General features: G+C 41.2%; 4 protein-coding genes across 5 annotated transcripts in view; 2 read left to right on the top strand and 2 right to left on the bottom strand.

The window, feature by feature from the left end:
* The window catches only part of LOC310873404 (glycogen phosphorylase, brain form-like), a gene marked incomplete at both ends in the record, with an annotated part of 20,575 nt that extends 19,409 nt beyond the window's left edge, over positions 1–1,166 (bottom strand). The window contains one exon of the mRNA XM_083785774.1: positions 990–1,166. Coding sequence (XP_083641900.1) covers positions 990–1,166 — 177 coding nt within the window. The remainder of the gene's footprint in view (positions 1–989) is intronic.
* A 478-nt stretch (positions 1,167–1,644) lies between these two features.
* On the top strand, positions 1,645–3,971 carry atp6v0e1 (ATPase H+ transporting V0 subunit e1). Its single transcript, XM_083785493.1, has 4 exons — positions 1,645–1,864; positions 2,610–2,657; positions 3,394–3,508; positions 3,654–3,971. Exons 1-3 carry the CDS (start codon positions 1,761–1,763, stop codon positions 3,485–3,487), a joined length of 246 nt encoding a protein of 81 aa, XP_083641619.1. The 5' UTR covers positions 1,645–1,760; the 3' UTR covers positions 3,488–3,508; positions 3,654–3,971.
* A 306-nt stretch (positions 3,972–4,277) lies between these two features.
* Positions 4,278–18,228, top strand: bnip1a (BCL2 interacting protein 1a; the record flags this gene model as incomplete). Of its 2 annotated transcripts, XM_083785674.1 has the most annotated exons (7): positions 4,278–4,358; positions 6,584–6,676; positions 6,952–7,043; positions 7,133–7,237; positions 8,807–8,925; positions 11,000–11,203; positions 18,191–18,228. In XM_083785674.1, 6 exons carry the CDS (start codon positions 4,278–4,280, stop codon positions 11,194–11,196), a joined length of 687 nt encoding a protein of 228 aa, XP_083641800.1. In that variant the 3' UTR covers positions 11,197–11,203; positions 18,191–18,228. The 2 variants fall into 2 exon arrangements, with proteins under 2 accessions (XP_083641800.1, XP_083641799.1); XM_083785673.1 differs by lacking the exon at positions 18,191–18,228 and having other exon boundaries at positions 11,000–12,484.
* On the bottom strand, positions 15,608–17,525 carry nkx2.5 (NK2 homeobox 5; the record flags this gene model as incomplete). The annotated part of the gene is made up of 2 exons (XM_083785506.1): positions 15,608–16,678; positions 17,156–17,525. The coding sequence occupies 2 exons, from the start codon at positions 17,523–17,525 to the stop codon at positions 16,056–16,058; spliced, it is 993 nt and encodes a 330-aa protein (XP_083641632.1). The 3' UTR covers positions 15,608–16,055.
* Positions 18,229–18,686: the final 458 nt, after the last annotated feature.

Genomic DNA, 18,686 nt, shown 5'->3' with positions numbered 1-18,686 from the left:
TTTTTTTTTCTGGAAATGTCTGATCATTTTCCTTCCTTTGTTTGTTTTGGGGACACATGAGGTCTGAGGACATGAGGCAGAAACAAGCATTTATTCAATAGAATCACACACACATACTGTACACGCACGCACGCACACACACACACACACACACACACGCGCATGCACGCACGCACACACACACACACACACACACACACACACACACACACACACATTCATGAGGACATGAGGAAGAAACAAGCATTTATTCAATAGAATCACACACAAACGTGTGTGTGTGTGTGTGTGTGTGTGTGTGTGTGTGTGTGTGTGTGTGTGTGTGTGTGTGTGTGTGTGTGTGTGTGTGTGTGTGTGTGTGTGTGTGTGTGTGTGTGTGTGTGTGAGAGTTACAGTTCATGGACTAGTCAAGGTCTGAAATAAATACAAATATGACATTTCCAGGCTTATGGGATCAAAGTAAACTCCCAAAGTAAGATAATGTAACGCACATCCTCCAGTCTTGGTGCTGAGCCAAACTGTTAAACAGAAAAGAAAGTATAGTATAGGGGCTCACTTTGTAATGCTGAGTCCAGACCATTTTTATTCACAAACACAGCAGGCAGGACATACAATGTTTTGACCAGTAGGCCTATACGTCTTTCTCAAGTACCTATATACTTGAATATATAGGCTACTAATTCTGATGCCAGACATTATTTTGTACATTTTCAAAACTACTTTTAGCATAAGTAAAACATTATGAACACTTCTTCCACCAGTGCGTTGATTGGTTGGTTGGTTGATTGATTGATTGATGAATTAATCAATCAATCAATATTAGGATATTGTATTAACAGTTTTTAGAATAAGCACAGTTCGATGAAAGCACAGTTCAATACGAGGTCTGAAAGAGGATTGAGATACCCAGAAAAGCATATGCCTATATGGCTTGTTTATATTGGGGTCCTCCATTTTCAATTAATCAGACTGATCAGAGTATCTCCTACCTTGGGGTCTTTCTCATAATAGTACTTCTGGGTGCAGATCCACCTTTCCGCCAGGTGCTCTCCGACGGTGTGGGCCAGGGCAAGGTAGTGGTCCCTGGGGGTCGCCACGTTCCTGTCCTTAACCAGGGTTAAGTGAAGGTGCCTGTTGAAGCTATTCTTGATCTCAGACAGAGACATTTCTGTAGTTCGCCGGAGCAAGCACTTCCATTACTGACTGGAATCAAATGTGCCTAGCCCTACACACACACACACACACACACACACACACACACACACACACACACACACACACACACACACACTGGAGCGTTGAAGATGGTGGAACGCCCCTTATCTTGGAACACCTTTTCACACATTGCAGCCAGTCAGACAGTCAGTTGCTTGCCTCACACACCTTTAATATACGACTCGAGTACAGTTTAGTTCAGTTCTGTAAAGGAAATTACAAATGTCCACAGTCGACTTTAATCGGTTAATTCAAAGCAAAACAACTTTTCACATCATCCATCATTCAATTCAAAGGAGAAAACAGTTTGACGGTTGCCTCGCGACCAACTAGCCAACTAGCGACCAACTAGTCAATTACACCGCGACCGACCCTCCAGGCTATGGGAGCTGCTTCATTGTCATGTGATCCGTGCTGCAGGCTCAGGCTGTTCCTGGATCTTTACTACTACACAGCTGGAAACTTTCCTCTCTAGTCTCCTGAAGTTTATACTTTTATATTTAAGTCTTCGTGTCGACCCAAATCCAACCCATCGGGAAAACAACATGGCAGAGCGGGGTTTTGTTATTACTATTTCAGTTATGACGCTGATTTGGGCTATTGTTGGAGGAGTGGTACCCTGGTTAATTCCCAAAGGACCAAACAGAGGGTGAGTACAGTAGGTTAGCTTGACTATAGCTAGCATCTGGACAGAAACAAACATCAAAACATTAAAGCTAACGTTAGTTGAGCTATTTGTTTGTTGATAAAAGTGGGGTTTCCGCTATGTTTCCTCTACGACCCTGCGAAGTGCAGGAACAACTTGTTTAATTTGGCAAAGCTCCTATACATTTTACATATAAGCAACTTTAACCAAAGTATGCTAAGTCTTTAGCTTTAGCTGAACTTTAGCTTTGTTTTGTTTTCTGTTATTGTACTTTTGACATTGTGCGCCAATATGTTTTGGCCAATATCGTGGAAGTCTTCTAACTGGATTAACAGCCCGAGATTAAAGTTAATAAAATAATTTTACTGTGTGGGAAAATGTGCCTCATTTTGGAACTTCTCCTTTGTTTGACTGTTTCTCACTTCAAGAAGAGAGATCACAAGATCACATGTCACAAATGAATGAGCCATGGATGGCTTTATTGCTCATGTCATAAACAGATACCTAAAAACAGCTTAACCACTTTGACAGTGGTGACTGTGGTGTCTCTATTTTGAACATCATGTAACTGAAAAAAGAAAAAAAAAACGTAAAAAGTTGTGAGCTGTTGTCAGCTATTTTCACTATCCGTCTGGTCGTTAACTCGTCTTACAACTATGTATATAGCAGGATTTAAGTGGTCAAATGTTCTCATTAAAGATATAGGAGGTTGAGGTGTAACCATCATGTCTCTCTTTTCTCCATGCAGAGTGATAGTCACCATGCTGGTGTTAACTGCAGTCTGCTGCTATGTGTTGTAAGTGCTTCCATGCTAGTGGGAACTGGAACCTAGGATCTAATATATTCTGTGCTTCTTTTTATACATCGATTACATGACTGCATTTTTATGACTGGTTTTAATGTACATTCACTTAACATTTGGATTAATGTTATTGTTTATTTATTTTCCCTTTTATTGATTGACAACATTGTAAATGACTGCCAATTTATCTGAATGTTATATTTGAATGCAAGTATATGCATAGTACATGTTCACCAATGCATAATACAGATTAATGTGAGATAATTATGTTTAATGTGTAAGACACATTGAGACTATTCTGCAAACCCATAATGGATCATCAAGTTCTACAGCTCAGCCTCTATTTTCATTCTCCTTTAACATTAACCAATTCAACGGTGTCTCTTTGCAAACATTGCAAACTCATAGCAATCAATCAATGCAGACAGTGTTATTTGTAACGGAGTCTATGTGGGTTAAAGTGCCTTTGACTCTGTCAAAGAAAGACCTTAGTTAGTTTATAGCTGTTTCTCAAGAATAATGGAGGCATTCTGTCTCATGGTTAATTCAGTGTTTCGGTTAGGTTACTGAGCATTGCAAACGGTGTCATGTTGCAACTCAGATGGACAATAGATGGCGGTAAAGGACAGGCAACTAGTCTCAACTCTCATGGAACAATGTGAAAAATAATGTGTCATGTGTGTTTGCTGTTTCCAAAGTTCTTTAAAAATATATATGTTCTGTCCTTTAGCTGGCTCATAGCTATTCTGGCCCAGTTGAATCCGCTATTTGGACCGTCTTTGAACAACGAAACCATCTGGTACCTGTACTACCACTGGCCTTAATCCTGAATCCTGACTCAACAGGTACACACCCTGCTTATCTCTAAACTATTCACTGAAGTTGCAGTCGTTTATCTCTAAACAATTCACTGAAGTTGCAGTCGGCGTAGCCTGCATTTTTTGTGGTTGTGACCCCTAGAACTGTATTAATTATATAAACTTCCTGCAGGGGACGACTTGTTGGATGGACCATTCTTCATATTCACTCTACTAACCTGCCTTAAAATCAGACACACGTGAACCTGTGCAGAGATGTCTACCGTGGTGCCTTGTACAAAATGTTTCCCAAAGTCCTTCTGAGAGAGATTATTTAATGTGCTTTACTCAAACATACGTCCCCTTTCTTATATTGTGTATTATAAATTATGTGTGTGTGTGTTGACTGTTGAACCTTGCTGCAAAAAATGAAATTATTTGTGTTGTTTTTGAAGTTTTTCTTCCCCTATCTGTACCTCAACTGAAACAAATAAAATAAGTGAAGTACAAATGCCTAATTTTCTTTAGGTTGTCTCACAGACAATTTGCTTCAGTATACAAGAATATGTAATGTCATTCAACATCAGGCTAGTGAGGCTACATCCCTGCCTGCTAGCTATGATCCATAAATGCGACGGCATTGGCGCTATGGACCAGAGCTACCTGCCTGCATCATAGGCATAGACTAAAAAGAAATATCATAGGGGGGGACGGGACGACGACTGCATGTGTCAATATCGTGGGCTCCACACACCACGTGACATCAGGTCATCTACCGGCTTCCTGCTTGCCGTAGCGAGTTGTCCAGACTGCAAACATGGCGTCTTCTGATGTCCACGTCCGAATATGTGAACAAGAAATTCTCAAATTTGACCTAGAAATCAAGGCTCTCGTTCAGGTATGTATGGCAAATTCATATAAAGTCTCAGTGGTAATGTATTTGAGGCCAGACGTTTACCGTGTCAGTCATAGGTTCATAGTGTGTGCCTGTGTGGTGGTGGTGGCCGTTTGTGCAAGCTCCTTTTTCCTACCGATATAGCAGATATACAAGCTCGCGAATCGCGATGCGACGCCTTGTAAGCTTGTAGAACAGCTACTCACATTTTTACAAAAGCAGTGAACGGTTTGTTTTCTCAACACGGAGTGAAAAACACAAGCAGGCTACATGTAAATATAGAACATAATAGAAATATTCACAGAATCAAAGTCAAGAATTTTCTCTTTTTGAACAATTGACTTGAATTGAGATTTTTTTAAATATATAATGAACAGTACCCTGATTTATTATCCGATGATTAGACAATATAAAACCATAAGGAATTTCACAACCACCAATGTAGCATAATCCATGTTTGCAGATATAACTAGGCTAAGCTACACAATAAATACAAATGGCATTATCACACCCGTGTGAAGTGAGGGGCGCTCTTATCATTATTCATTTCATGAACAACTTAATGTATTATTGGTAGGTTAGCCGATTTGCTCGTCTACAGATATGACGTAAATTTTCCCTTCATTGTCAATGGCATTTAATGTTTGTGTTGCCACAAATTTACATCATATTTGAGACCTAATTTCTCCTTTCATTGAACTGAATTTATGTGATTGGTTAGCCGATTTGCTCGTCTACATATGACGTACATTTTCCCTTCATTGTCAATGGCATTTAATGTTTGTATTGGCACAAATTTGATATTTAGCGGACATAGCCTATGACTTAATTTCTGTTTTCATTGTCAATGGCAAATATTGAGACGTGTGGGGACAAAAGCTCTATATAGGAAAAATCACACCTGTGTGAAGGAGGGGCGCTCTTATCATCATACAACATTTCATTCTCAACCAATGGTACATCTCCCACCCAATCACGCCAGCTAATTTCAAAATGTCTTCAATGTTTGTTTACACACTTCTTTTTGTGTTTAAACAATGTTTTTGTTTACGCAAATACTCAAAGCTGGCGCCACTCAAAAAGGAGAGCACTGAGTTTCTACTACTGTCTAGTGTTTACTATACAGGTGCTTTTAATGTTTTATGCTGTTGATTTTTATGTTTTATATAATGTTAATTTACTGGTATCTTGAGGACTCCCCTGGATAAGAGAGAAGTCATCTCATAGGGCTATATCCATAGTTGTCGGAGGGGAGGGTCATTTGGGTCTGAATGTCCCACACTATAGACCGATTCAGAAACGGGTCTCATGGTCGCAGCTCGCAGGCAACGTATTTCCTGTAGGCGGAGACGACACATGTGCGGTTTCCCCGCACCTCCTACTACAGTGAATGGAAAAGTGACTGATGTTAGTCTGCCTTACCTGCTTTTTACTAACACTAACATTACAAAGATGCCCAGAACATCGGGATGAACCTGTGTAGTTTGTGGCTGCTCCAACAGTAGTGGCAAAATAAAAATATCAACCGCGGTGGCTGAGACCAGAGCCATATAATAATGGTTGAGATAAAACAGTGAAAGGTCCTGAAAGATACATAACGTCAGTCTTACCCAATACCCAATCTTTCTGTTTTAGGAACACAAGGCTGCTGTAATTTATACCTCATACTTTAATGCTTAGTATGAGGTATAAAGTACAGCAGCCTTGTGTTCCTAAACCGCAGATATGTCGTCTCCGCCTACAGGAAATACGTTGCCCCATGAGACCTGTTTCTCATCTATTGGGGAATGACTCTAGCACCTAGTTCCAATTTTGTTGCACATTGTCGTTGTGTATTGGCTCCCGCTGCATGCTCGCCTCTTGCCGCAATGACCATTTTATATCACCATGACTATATACTACCTACCCTAGATGCACAGTATCAAGTACAAAGTATACAAAGGTGATCAAAGGGAATAGGATGAAGCTAAAAGCTTATGTGCCTATTCTACTTACAACAAAACATTAAGATACTCAACATAGTTTCACAATTCATAAATCAGAGACACTGACACTCCCCCCATTTCCTGTCAGTCTAGTCTACTATATACTATCAAATCAATACATGCAGGCAGAAAAGGCCCAAAATATATAAATAAAGGTATAATAAAAACCTGAATTAATTAACTTACTGAATAATGGGTTATTGTAAGAAGAGTGTCTATCTTTGCGCTGAATGTCTTAACCAGGATGTGCATGAATGCACAGGACCTCAAGACAAGCTGACAGAAGTCAACTCTCAAGTGAAGGAGAAATTCCATAACGTCAGATTGCGGATACAGGTAAACGGACAACCATGGAATGTCAAACTAACTTGCAACAACTCCCAATACAGCACCAACCTTAAAGCGTACCATCCAGAACTTGTTTTAATGAAAAATGTGCTATTGTTACCAATCTGTACGGTAGAGCATGTTAATACTATAACTAGTACATCTTGCAGAGGTAGGTGGTGGTCCTCCTACTCTTCCATTGAGACATTTAGACCCTGGTGCCAGGTAGGATGGCCAGTGGTTGGCCTCAGGTTCAACTTGCATCCTGTACGTTTCTCTCACAGGATTTGGAACTAATGGGAATGGAGCAGGATAAAGAGTCGGACAAACAGGCTCTGCTCAGCCAAGTAGAGGGACACAGGAAACAGATGCTCAGGTGATGATACTTTACTCAGAAATGGTGTAGTAGAACTGCCTTAGAAATATAAGTGTGTGTGTATAAACAATGTAATTTTGTCCTTGCAGTAACCAGACGGCTTGGAGGAGAGCCAACCTGGCAAGCAAACTAGCCATCGACCACCTGGAAAAGAAAGCTCTTCTCAGTGGAGATGACAGTGCTTTGAGACAAAGGTACGTATTGTGTATGTAATTATGCGTGTCAGATTTGATGCACTAGTTGGATGCATATAATTTGTTTGTCTACTTTGTATACATTAATGTTAACACAAACAATTCTCAGTGTGTAATAGCCTAGTAATTTGATATTCATTATAGCAGTATATATTATAGCGGTATATATTGTATTATACCTTGTATTACTGTGTGTGTGTGTGTGTTAAGGCTGTCCCCAAACATTCAAGGTTCGAATGTTCGCTCGTTAGGGTTGGCACTCAAATCTTAATTAATGGGTTTGAACCATTCGGTTTTTTTTTATTTTTTTTTATATAAAAATAAATATTATATATATTTTTTATTTTTTATTAACTCGAAAATATATCTCGGCGAGAATGTGATATGAGCATGTCAAAAAAAGTAAGTTTCTAGTGCATTCCTGTCAGAAGTTATGTCTATTTCCCTTGTGCTGTCCCTCTCCTTGACAAACGTTGACCAACAAGCCAATCACACAACAGACAAAATGATTTTCCTTCTCTTATTCACGCTGCTTGCGTTCCCCTCTGCCTCAGTCAGGTTTACACACACACACACACACACACACACACACACACACACAGATACAGAAAGACAACGGGCGCAAGCCTTTGATATGAGCAGCACGTGCTCTCATCGCGGCACGCACGCACACACACACACACACACAGAGAGAGACGACTTTACGATCATCCCCGTTCCAATGCGTTGTGGTGAAAAGGGTAGATCGCTCATCGTTTGGGGGCCGCTGTGCGCAGCCCCCAAACGGTGAGCGATCTACCCATTGCTCGAGCGAGGGAACCACAATACAGAAAGACAACGGGCGCAAGCCTACATTGATGTGAGCAGCATGTGCTCTCACAATTTGAGAAAAAGGTTAGTTCTCTCTCTCTCGCTGCGCTGTGTTGCACTGCCCTCGACAGAACCGAAAGTGCTATATATACTTAGTACAGTACAGCAGTGCGGAACCGAGAGAGTGGATGTAAACTGCGCAGCTTTTAGCTTTTTTGATCACACACACACGCACAGAAAATAATTCGTCCCTGTGTGTGTGTGTGTGTGTGTGTGTGTTGGGAGAGACGACGAGAGAGATTGATAAAGAGCGGGGGAGACGCGCTGTGCGCTCTGATCGAGACGGTTATTTTTTTAATTAGAAACAAATGGTCCGAATGTTCACTCGAAAATTCCTGCCGAAGTTCGAGTCCTAAAATAAGGGCTAGGGTACAGCCTTAGTGTGTGTGTGTGTGTATATATGTGTATATGTATATATGTATGTATAAAAAAGAATGTTGTTAAACATTGTTTGGCAGAGTTTGGTATTGATTGATTGAATACTTTATTATTAGACAGAAATGTAAACGGCACGAGGTACAGTCATAGATTTGCGCTAAAAGGATAACACAAAAAGGTTGTTTCCATTTTCACTGTATATACACATTACCATATGAGCAACAAATAATGCAGTCTTTAAATCCTGGATTTTGGAATCTGCAATCAATGCATTTGCCTGTGCGCCAGTTAATGTCCCTGTTTGTTTGTTTGTTTGATCAGGAAGTTGACCAAAGAGAACATGGCCCACACGTCCAGTGACATCACAGAGAGCCTGATGAGCATCAGTCGTATGATGTCACAGCAGGTGACACAGAGTGAAGAGACCATGACCACCCTAGGTTAGTGCAGTGATTCATGATGTCACAGCAGGTGACACAGAGTGAAGAGACCATGACCACCCTAGGTTAGTGCAGTGATTCGGGCCACAGACCATTTGAGCAAATATAAACCATCTACAAGCTCACAACGGATTGTCACTCGTGAGCTTGTAGAGCTGCTATTTTCTGTGAATGTATTATGTCAAAACCCACGTCAAAACTGTTCCTTTGTGTGGGGAGGAAGCCGGAGAATGTTTAGGCCTGTCACAAAGATGCAAAGTGATATTATACTATATATGTGATATACTATGTGACTTTTATACCATTTAGGGTATAATACCTGAGTATGACAAATCCACAGACGGGTGCCCTGGTCGCAGCCCAGGGATTTCCTGTAGGCGGAGACAACATATCTTTGGTGTAAACAGTCAGCTCTTCTACAGTGAATGGAAAAGTGACTTGTGTTTACATGCTCAAACGTTACTCTTTTACCTGCTTTTTACTAACACTAACTTTACAAAGATGCCCAGAACATCGGGACTTACCTGTGTAGTTTATGGCTGCTCCAACAGTAGTGGCAAAATTCAACTTTGGAGAGAAATGGAATGTCAAATGCCTGCCCAAATTTTGTTGCGCATCCATCCATCTTCAACCGCTTATCCGTAGTCTGGTCGCGGAGGCAACAGCTCCACCAGAGCGTTCCAGACTTCCCTCTCCAGAGCAACATTAGTAACTTCCTCCTGGGGGATCCCGAGGCGTTCCAAGGCCAGTGAGTCGATGTAATCCCTCCAACTGTGCCTTGGTCTGCCCCGGTGTCTTCTCCCAGACAGTGGGACGTACATCGAGGACCTCCCCCTAAGGAGACGCTCCTGACCAGATGCCCGAACTACCTAGGGCTTTCCAGGCGAAGAAGCTGCGGCTCTACTCAGAGTGTCTCACGTGACTTCTCACCCTATCTCCAAGGGAGATGCCAGCCACTCGTCAGAGAAAACTAATTTCGTCCGCTTGTATTCGTAACCTTATTCTTTCAGTCATGACCCACACTTCATGACCATAGGTGAGAGTTGGAACGAAGATTGCTCGGTAGACAGAGAGCTTTGCCTTCTGGCTCAGCTAATATTTGACATTCTGTTTTTCTCCTAAGTTGAACTTTTCCACTACTGTTGGAGCAGCCATAAACTACACGGGTAAGTACCGATGTTCTGGGCATTTTGAGTTAGTGTTTGTAAAAAGCAGGTAAAAGAGTCAAATGAGCAGACGAACATCAGTCACTTTCCCTTCACTGTAGTATTAGGACTGACTTTTTACACTGCAGCTATGTTGGTGCCACCTACAGGAAATAAAATGGCTGGCAATGGGGACAGGGGACCTCTCTGTGGATTTGTCTATAGTAGTGATGCGAGATTAATCGTCAAACACATCGGTATCGGCCGATTCTAGTTGTTTTTTGATTAATCGGCATTGGTTCGATTAATTAATCTGTCCGATTGTCAAGCCCAAACAGCTTGAACAGTTCTAGAAGCTCAAAATATTAAATATAAGGTATTAAAGTTAAATCTGACTTGCTATAAGCCTGAAGTGCAGATACCCTGTTACATGTATTTTTCAGAATGGACAAAAAGATTATACATTTTTTAATACAGAATGAGATCATCGACATCTTCAATATCAGTTATCTACCATAACAGCAATTAATTATATCAGATATCGATATCGGCCAAAATGTCTCATTGCCACATCCCTAGTCTATAGGTGTGCTATTCTTATTAATGGTTGCCCTTTCTTATTATTGTTCATGTGGACTGACAAGGGAAACATGATTTTGACAGACATTTTGTGATGTCGGCTAAATATTTCAACTGCATGGCTTGTTTTCATTCCTGGGTAAGAAGAATCTACATATCAAATAACAAAACAGTTTTTTGCTTTGTTAAAGAAATGGCTGAGTTTGAAAAGGTTAAATAACATTTCTCAGTAAAAAGTAAAAAACATTTTTTTTCCACTGAGATGCCACCACGCTAATCAGTGTGTTGCGAGTGTGATCCATTGACAGTGTGCTGACCAGTGTTTGTTTTCTTTGTTGGGTGTTTTAAAGCGACCTCGTCCAGATCGGTCCAGGAGACCAACGAGGAGTTCAAGGCCATGACCGGGACCATTCAGCTCGGCAGGAAGCTCATCACCAAGTACAACCGCCGGGAGCTCACCGATAAACTGTTAATCTTCCTGGCACTGGCTCTGTTCCTCGCCACGATCCTCTACATCTTGAAGAAGAGACTCTTCCCGTTCCTGTAAAGAGCAGGTACTCTCCACTGGAGACCTACATTAAAAAAAGCATGTAAATATACTGCGTACGGTAGCCTATACCGCACCTGCTCAGGGTCACCACAGGTTATTTAAACGCAGATCGTCATCACGGCAGATGTTATGCTTTATGGATGATGCATACAGTCTGCTGTATGTGGAATGTGAACAGTTCACCAGAATGGCTCAAGGGGGTGCAGTAAGATCAAACCTGTAAACAGAGTAGATTACGCCTACAGTATACACTTACTAAATGTAATTCTGTGTTTGATCCTAACTTTCTTCAGGAGAAGATGGTAATTTATTTTTCTCTTAAAGCTTGTTGAAACCAGTTGTGGTTGTATATCCTACATTAAAGTCTCAGTAGTGCTGTGCATTACATGACATAATTTTGGTTTATATAGTTCTTTTTATTCCTTTTTAAAGGGGACATCAGAGATGTTGTTTACAATTTTAATGGCACTGTAATTGCAGTTTAGTTTTGAATATGTACTACTTTACCGGTTAAAATACACATACAACTCATTCCATAAAAGGAACCCTGGCTAATAAGACAAATATTTGTTAATATATTATAATTGACCTCTATAATTAAAATCTAACATTTAAAACACCTTAAATATTTTATTTATTTCATAAATTGATAATCTTCACTCAATAGGGGGAACTCCTACAACCTTGTGTGGTCTAGCCCTATGGAATATATGGAATGCACGTGTAAATAAAGACAACGTAATACTTCCTAAGGTTAATATGAGCATCAAAGCAATATTTTAAATACATTTTATTAGCACATACATTCCATAATCCATAGGGCTAGACCACACATGGACAAATGACATCATCAACGTGTGACATGAGTTAGTCCCTATTAAGTGAAAGATTATCAATTTATAAAATAAATACAATGTTTAAGGTGTTATACATTTTAGTTATAGAGGGCAATTATAAAGTATGAAAGCATATTTGTCTTATTAGCCAGGGATCCTTTTAACTGAAATTAGTGCAAATCATAGAAACACTGGTATCACTGTTCTGATACCTGCTTGGGACCTTCTTTGTGTACATACAGTACATGCATAAAACATACATCCAATATTTAGGACTCTTGCTTATTGCTTAACCATTAGAATTCAACCAAAATAAATGATTAACATTGTATACTTGATACTTTATTGTCATCTGATATCATGTTTGGACTGGGTGAAAATTCCATATAGTCTTATTGTGTAACTTATTTTTCCCATAAATCATTACATTATTATTATTATACTGTAATAATATAAGATTTATCTTGATTAAAGCCCACGTTTGTTGCATTATTTTGTTGTATTAAGTTACCGTAACATATACCATATTAATTATATAAGAGAAGGCTGCTCCAATCTACATTGTAGAAATGAGGCTTCAATCTAAAACGATTCAATGCAATCTCTTCATGCCAAGACAGTCGCATCTGAAAAGAGCAACACATAATGACAGGAAGCACAGCCCACAATAACTATAAAAGGACCTTTTTCAGTGTAAGAGTTCTAGGAGCACATAGTGAAAGCTGGACCCAGATTTGTATACCAGAGTTAACCCATTCTGAACGGGCACCCATTTTGGTGTTAGCATCATGTTATGCTTTAGCTATTGAAAAATAGCAGATCTACAAGCTCATATCGCGCCACCGAGTGGCGCGATACGAGCTTGTAGGTCTGCTATTTTTAGAAAAATCGAAGAACGACTGACATTTTTTTTAATCTGATCTCAGGTCAGAATGGGTTAATCAGACCAGTGTGTGTCCAGTGGAAACCTCGTATGAATCTGATCTCAGGTCAGAATGGGTTAAACACTTGACGTAAGCACTATTTCTTTTTTACTTTGACGTACGATGCGGCGTCCCGTTGTGACAATACCGTAAGCTCACAATGCGTCGTGAGGTTTTGAAAGTTATTGGAAAATGTTTGACAAAATCTAGTATAAAAACTAGGGACGAGAGTTTGTTGTTAACACTAAAGGATGTTACTGTGACGGCTCTATACTGTCTTCTGTGTGTTAGCCTGGCACTGGACTGTAGCAGAGCAGAAAAGCTCAGAAAAGCAGTGGTAGTCGTCACATTGGCAGCGATAGGGAACCAATGCGTCTCTGCCTTTCTTCAGATAAGACCCGGAAAAGCAGATTATTCCATCCCCGTTTCCCTCCAGCCTCCCAGTGCGGGTGGCTGGGCGATGCGAGGGGGGGGGATATTTTTAGGCCTGCGTGGCTGTGTTATCTGCTGTTGCCTTTTCAACACCTCAGAGCAGCGGGCGTCCAGAGTGGCTACATGACCTCCCTCCCCTTTCCACTAGCGCCTGACATTGTCATTTCTGAAAATAAAATCTATACATATACAAACGTGGGCAAGTTTCACTGTCCATACGCATGCTGCAAAGTCTCATTGGATGTGTCTTCTGGAGCAGAGTCGGTGTGTGTGTGTGTGTGTGTGTGTGTGTGTGTGTATGTTTGAAGAATGTGCTATAATACATGCGACACAAGACAAAGCATTGTGTGTGGAGAGAGCTAAGAGATGCCTAAGCATCTCTTTACTCATTTAAAGTGGTGGCAATTGTGCTTTGCCTATTCCTATAGCTGCACACACTTAGGCGAGGCTCCTGGCCCTATGTCAAGCAAATTGGACTATTCTTACATTTAGCGTCGTGATAGGGCCAATCAAGTGGTGAGGTGTGCCACATCTAGTGGATTTGGGTCTTATAATGGTGGTCAAAGTCGTACACCGCACAGAGAGAGATGTATACGAGCTCTATTGCAGGTTGTTATTTCACCACTTATTCCATACTTTACAGTGAATTGCAAAAGACTCAGATTTACAAGCTCACAATGTGTTGCATTGTGACAAGTTGACCTTGTAGATTGAAATGTTGGGATATTTTCACCTATGATGGCCAAAACATGGGCTCCATGTTGAAAGTGGTTAATTATATATACTGTAGGTTTATTGTAGACATTGTTGATGTGCCCATTTGTTATTGTTAGCTCCAAAGCTAGATATATGCTATTGCTAATGTAAATGTATTAATTTTAGGTACAGAATAGAGGGTGACATCATCATACCGGGAATTTATGCTGGAACGCCTACTGAGTGACAAAAAAGTAGGCTACTATCTGGCATTGACAGTACATCCAAACAGAAAAGTTATATCTGATTGCATTAAACAACGTTAAACTCACTTTATGCATGTGCATACCTTCTATTGTAACTTTTAAAACACCTTAATACAGCATCAGGATTTCTCTATCCAGTCCACTTCAAAGTTTGGATAATAAGTATAGGCTAGTAGATGACGATGTTTGCAGTCACAAATTATGAATAACTTCCTGGAAATTAAACATAAGCCCTATTTAAGATTGTGTATTATTCGGTCTCTTGTATTGTATACTGACTTTACTGACTGCAGACACATAATGCATAGTAGCCTCTGTGAGCCTCAAGCACTTATATGGTTTAGTGAATTAGATCGGAGTGTTTTAGCCACCCTTGCGTCCTTACAGACCTACGCTTATAGATCTGCTATTAATATGTAGATTTTTGGTGAGGGAAGAAAGGAGTTGACTATGACTAAAGTATAGCAGCTGTTCAGAAAAATATATTTGATAGTATGATGCATTGTGTTCATCATTGCAGCTGATCTTAATTTATTATAATCTATTAAACTCTATAGTAGCTTATACATTTCAATGACTGATATTGATTTAATATAATACATTTTTTCAAAAATAAATAGTTGAGTAAAGGCCATCCAGCCCACAGCATATGCACACAGACCATTAGTTTGAGTGCTGCTCACCTCATGTGAGCTTTTACATTTTTTTACTTACACACTTATACATTTATAAAAGGTATATACCCTCTATGGTTCACAGCCATATTAGCAGGAATGCGTTCATGTCAAACGGTGAACTCTGTGTCCACCGTATGATAGACTGTGGGTTGTAAATGTGTAAACTCAAAGCCAAACATCTTGAAGGAAGTTTTCTAATAGCCTCTTGAACACTTTAACCTGACAGTAACCATGATATGTTTCACCCGAGTGTTTCCCCCCCTTTGATTAGACCGTTAATTATAAGTGCTTCACCCAAGCTGCAGGCATTGGACGGTTTTCCTTTTTAATAGACTTTACCGTCTTTTTTCTTGTATGTGAATACAATAATTATGGGCTGTCGATATTTTAATAGCAATAAAATAACGATAAACATTGTTTTATTGTTAATATTATTATTGATGCATTTAGCCTATATAGATATTAAATTAAAACAGAAAATTATACAACATACATTGACATCGTATAGTGTATATAGCCTATATAGCCATTCCGTTGTTTAAACATCAGAAAGTGAACTGATCTTTATGAAGAAAGCTTTATTTACATAAACAACAGGTTAATATTGGTCTCATGGGTTCAAATTAACGGCAACTGTATAGGCCTCATGTATGATTAAGATGAACCTATAGGTCTAGGACTACAGTTTGGTGTATTTTCGTTTTAGCCTGGCCTACTTAGGCCTATACAAATGTGTTAAACTTCCCTATGAGATGATCACTTGACATTAAATTAAAATACATTTAAACACAACAAAGTTGATGCTGAAAATAATGCAAATCTGTTTCCAATCAAAGCATTGTTAAGTGAACACGAACTTACTTAAACGTTGCATGTGCAGTTGATGATAGGGAATAAAATAGCCTATACTACACAATTAAGCACAATTTAAAGCACGCAATCAGCGAACACGTCTAGGCTATATACTTCTTATTAATTATGGTGGATTATTTGATGATATTCTGGCCGTGCGTATAGCCTATATATTTACCACGTCCTAATGCCATGTAACGAAGACACTCCACTACCGGAGGAAAACGTGTTTGGGACATTATTGAGCTCCCCCAGTCCGCCAAAGTTCATGTAATTTCCGTTGCTGGAAGACCCTTGAATCGTTTGCATCGTGGCCGCTGCTGCGGGATAATTACACGTATAGTTCGTGTTGCACCCCGGGCTGCCGGGGTAGTTGCTGAACGCCGGGTAGCTGTTGTACGCGAAGTGGTTGATGCCCACGTTGTACGGCGCGTTGTATGCGGAGGAGTCCGCCAGGCACGGCTTGCCGTCCCGCACCAGCACCGGCACGGAGATCCGCCTGGGCGGCGGCAGGCCCACCATCTCCAGGCTCTGGTCCTGCCGCTGGCGCTTGCACTTGTACCTGCGGTTCTGGAACCAGATCTTGACCTGGGTCGGGGTGAGCTTGAGCGCGCCGGCCAGGTGGTCCCTCTCCGGAGCGGACAGGTAGCGCTGCTGCTTGAAGCGCCGCTCCAGCTCGTAGACCTGGGCCTGGGAGAAGAGCACCCGCGGCTTCCGGCGCTTCCTGGCCTTGGGTCGGTCCGCATCCTCCGCCTTGATGTCGGCCGCGCTCTCGGTCGGAGCGATGAAGTCTTCCTCTGTAGCATGCATGCCATGACAGAAGGCAAAAGAGAAAGTAAAAAATTAGGCTATATGCACGGTGGTACTTTTTTTTTTTTTTTTGAATCCTATATTACATTTGGCGATTTAATTTGTACTAGGCTAGAAGCTAATTTGCCGTTCTAAACAAAGTTAGGTCTATATACGCAATACGCGTCGGACAATGAAAACCTATGGCAAAGCGCACAAATTCATATTAATTGGGAAATGTTATTTGGACAAACATACGGTATAAGCCTATATGTCTGTCAATTTTTGGTATTTGATATAATACTATAGTGCGTCGCCTAATATTCATATAGGCCTACGTTCAATTATATTTACATAGCCTACTACATTTGCTCAATCGAGGCAAAATATACTGATATTTTAAGCACTTAAGCTGTAGGCGTAAATTGTAGGCCTAATTATAGGCAGCGGATGGATCACATTTGTATTACCATCACGAAACTCACCTTTCCTGTGCTTTGCGTCAAAGCAGTCGGGTTTCCCATGGCCATCTTTTACTATGTCCATATCGACGAAGGATTTCCCATAAAAGGTCGCGGCGAAGTTGAGCGCTGAGCTCCTGCAGGCTCTGGCCTCGTGGTGGTGGAGGTCGTCTCCAAACAGCGAGGCTGCTCCGGGGCCGCCGGGCGGCATCTCCCCCCGGAGCGGCTCCTGCTTCAGGCGGCCCAGCATGCAGGAGGAGGTCGGCGGCAGAGGAGCGCAGTCCATCCGGGGAGGTATGTCCAGACTAGAAACCAAGTCGTCATGACTCTGTTCCAAGTTTAATATATCCTTTACGGAGAAGGGAGTGGAGGTGCTGCTGAGGCTGGGAAACATTGCCAAGAAAAACGCACACACACACACACACACACACACACACACACACACCTATTAACCTGTCATATGGAAGCGACAGATAGACGCCTCAGAGACTTTCCACCTTCCTCGCAATATTTACTGCAGCTCAAGTTTGTTATTAGTTTGTTCTACTAGAATGCTCTTGAGGGAGTGAAGTGTGCATTTTGAATGTCAACTGTCCCACTAACTTTTTTGTCTTGGTCTCCCTTCCCTTCACCGTGACGTATGGTGGAGAGGGGGGACTGTAGGGCTGGGACTCCCAAGTGACGTAAAAATGATGCCTCCTGTTAATTGGAGTTCGTAATCGTCATTATATACGTACAAATTAGACAACACCAGAGAACAAATTTGCCTATATGTCTTCGGATATAGCAGTGATCTGTAAATTTGAACGAGAGTGACGAGACATGATGACTTTAAATTCAGGTTCAAATACAAATGACATCGTAAATCATTAAGGAGCTCTCAATCTCTCTCTGTGTGTGTGTGTGTGTGTGTGTGTGTGTGTGTGTGTGTGTGTGTGTGTGTGTGTGTGTGTGTGTGTGTGTGTGTGTGTGTGTGTGTGTGTGTGTGTGTGTGTGTGTGTGTGTGTGTGTCGCGAGAGGTGTTGGCATAATTTTGTTTTGGGGATGTGGTCCTAATAGTTGAATCCGGGGGGAAACGGTTGAGACCAGCGCCAGGGGACTGGTGGTGCAGACGCGGCGTGCAGACGGCTTGGTCCCCGGACACGGAACCTGAAACCAGCAGCAACACACTCCGCTGTCTGCCTCCAAGAGATCCTGGAGCCACTGGCCGCCTTATCTGGACGTGATAACAGATGACAACAAACCTGCACCTTCCCACCCACGCTGTAGGCCATTGATTTCAAGTGTCGCATGCGTGACACACATTAGTATTTAATAATAGCCCGCGTGTTTTAATTGCACCGAAAAACGTGTCATCGAATATTTACATTATTTTTGCATATAGGCCTAATATTTGATAAACAATTAAAGGATGTGTCTCTCCAGAGTGCTGCATGCATGCGCTCCAAACGCGGCACTGGCAGACCAATATTGGTGGCCACGGGGCAGTAAATGATTTAGGCCTAATTGAGTATTGTAGGCTATATTGTATAGCCTATATAGGCCCAGTTGAGTA

This window comes from Protomyctophum parallelum (assembly GCF_964188405.1).
Source record: "Protomyctophum parallelum genome assembly, chromosome: 16".
Taxonomy (NCBI): domain Eukaryota; kingdom Metazoa; phylum Chordata; class Actinopteri; order Myctophiformes; family Myctophidae; genus Protomyctophum; species Protomyctophum parallelum.
The sequence above is the reverse complement of the archived record's forward strand: the minus strand, read 5'-3'. Positions and strand labels throughout refer to the sequence as shown.

Coding starts and splice junctions, on each gene's coding strand:
- atp6v0e1 (XM_083785493.1), top strand. CDS start 1,761: ATGGCAGAGCGGGGTTTTGTTATTACTATTTCAGTTATGACGCTGATT. Junction 1,865..2,609: donor CCCAAAGGACCAAACAGAGG/GTGAGTACAGTA, acceptor TTCTCCATGCAG/AGTGATAGTCACCATGCTGG. Junction 2,658..3,393: donor GCAGTCTGCTGCTATGTGTT/GTAAGTGCTTCC, acceptor TCTGTCCTTTAG/CTGGCTCATAGCTATTCTGG.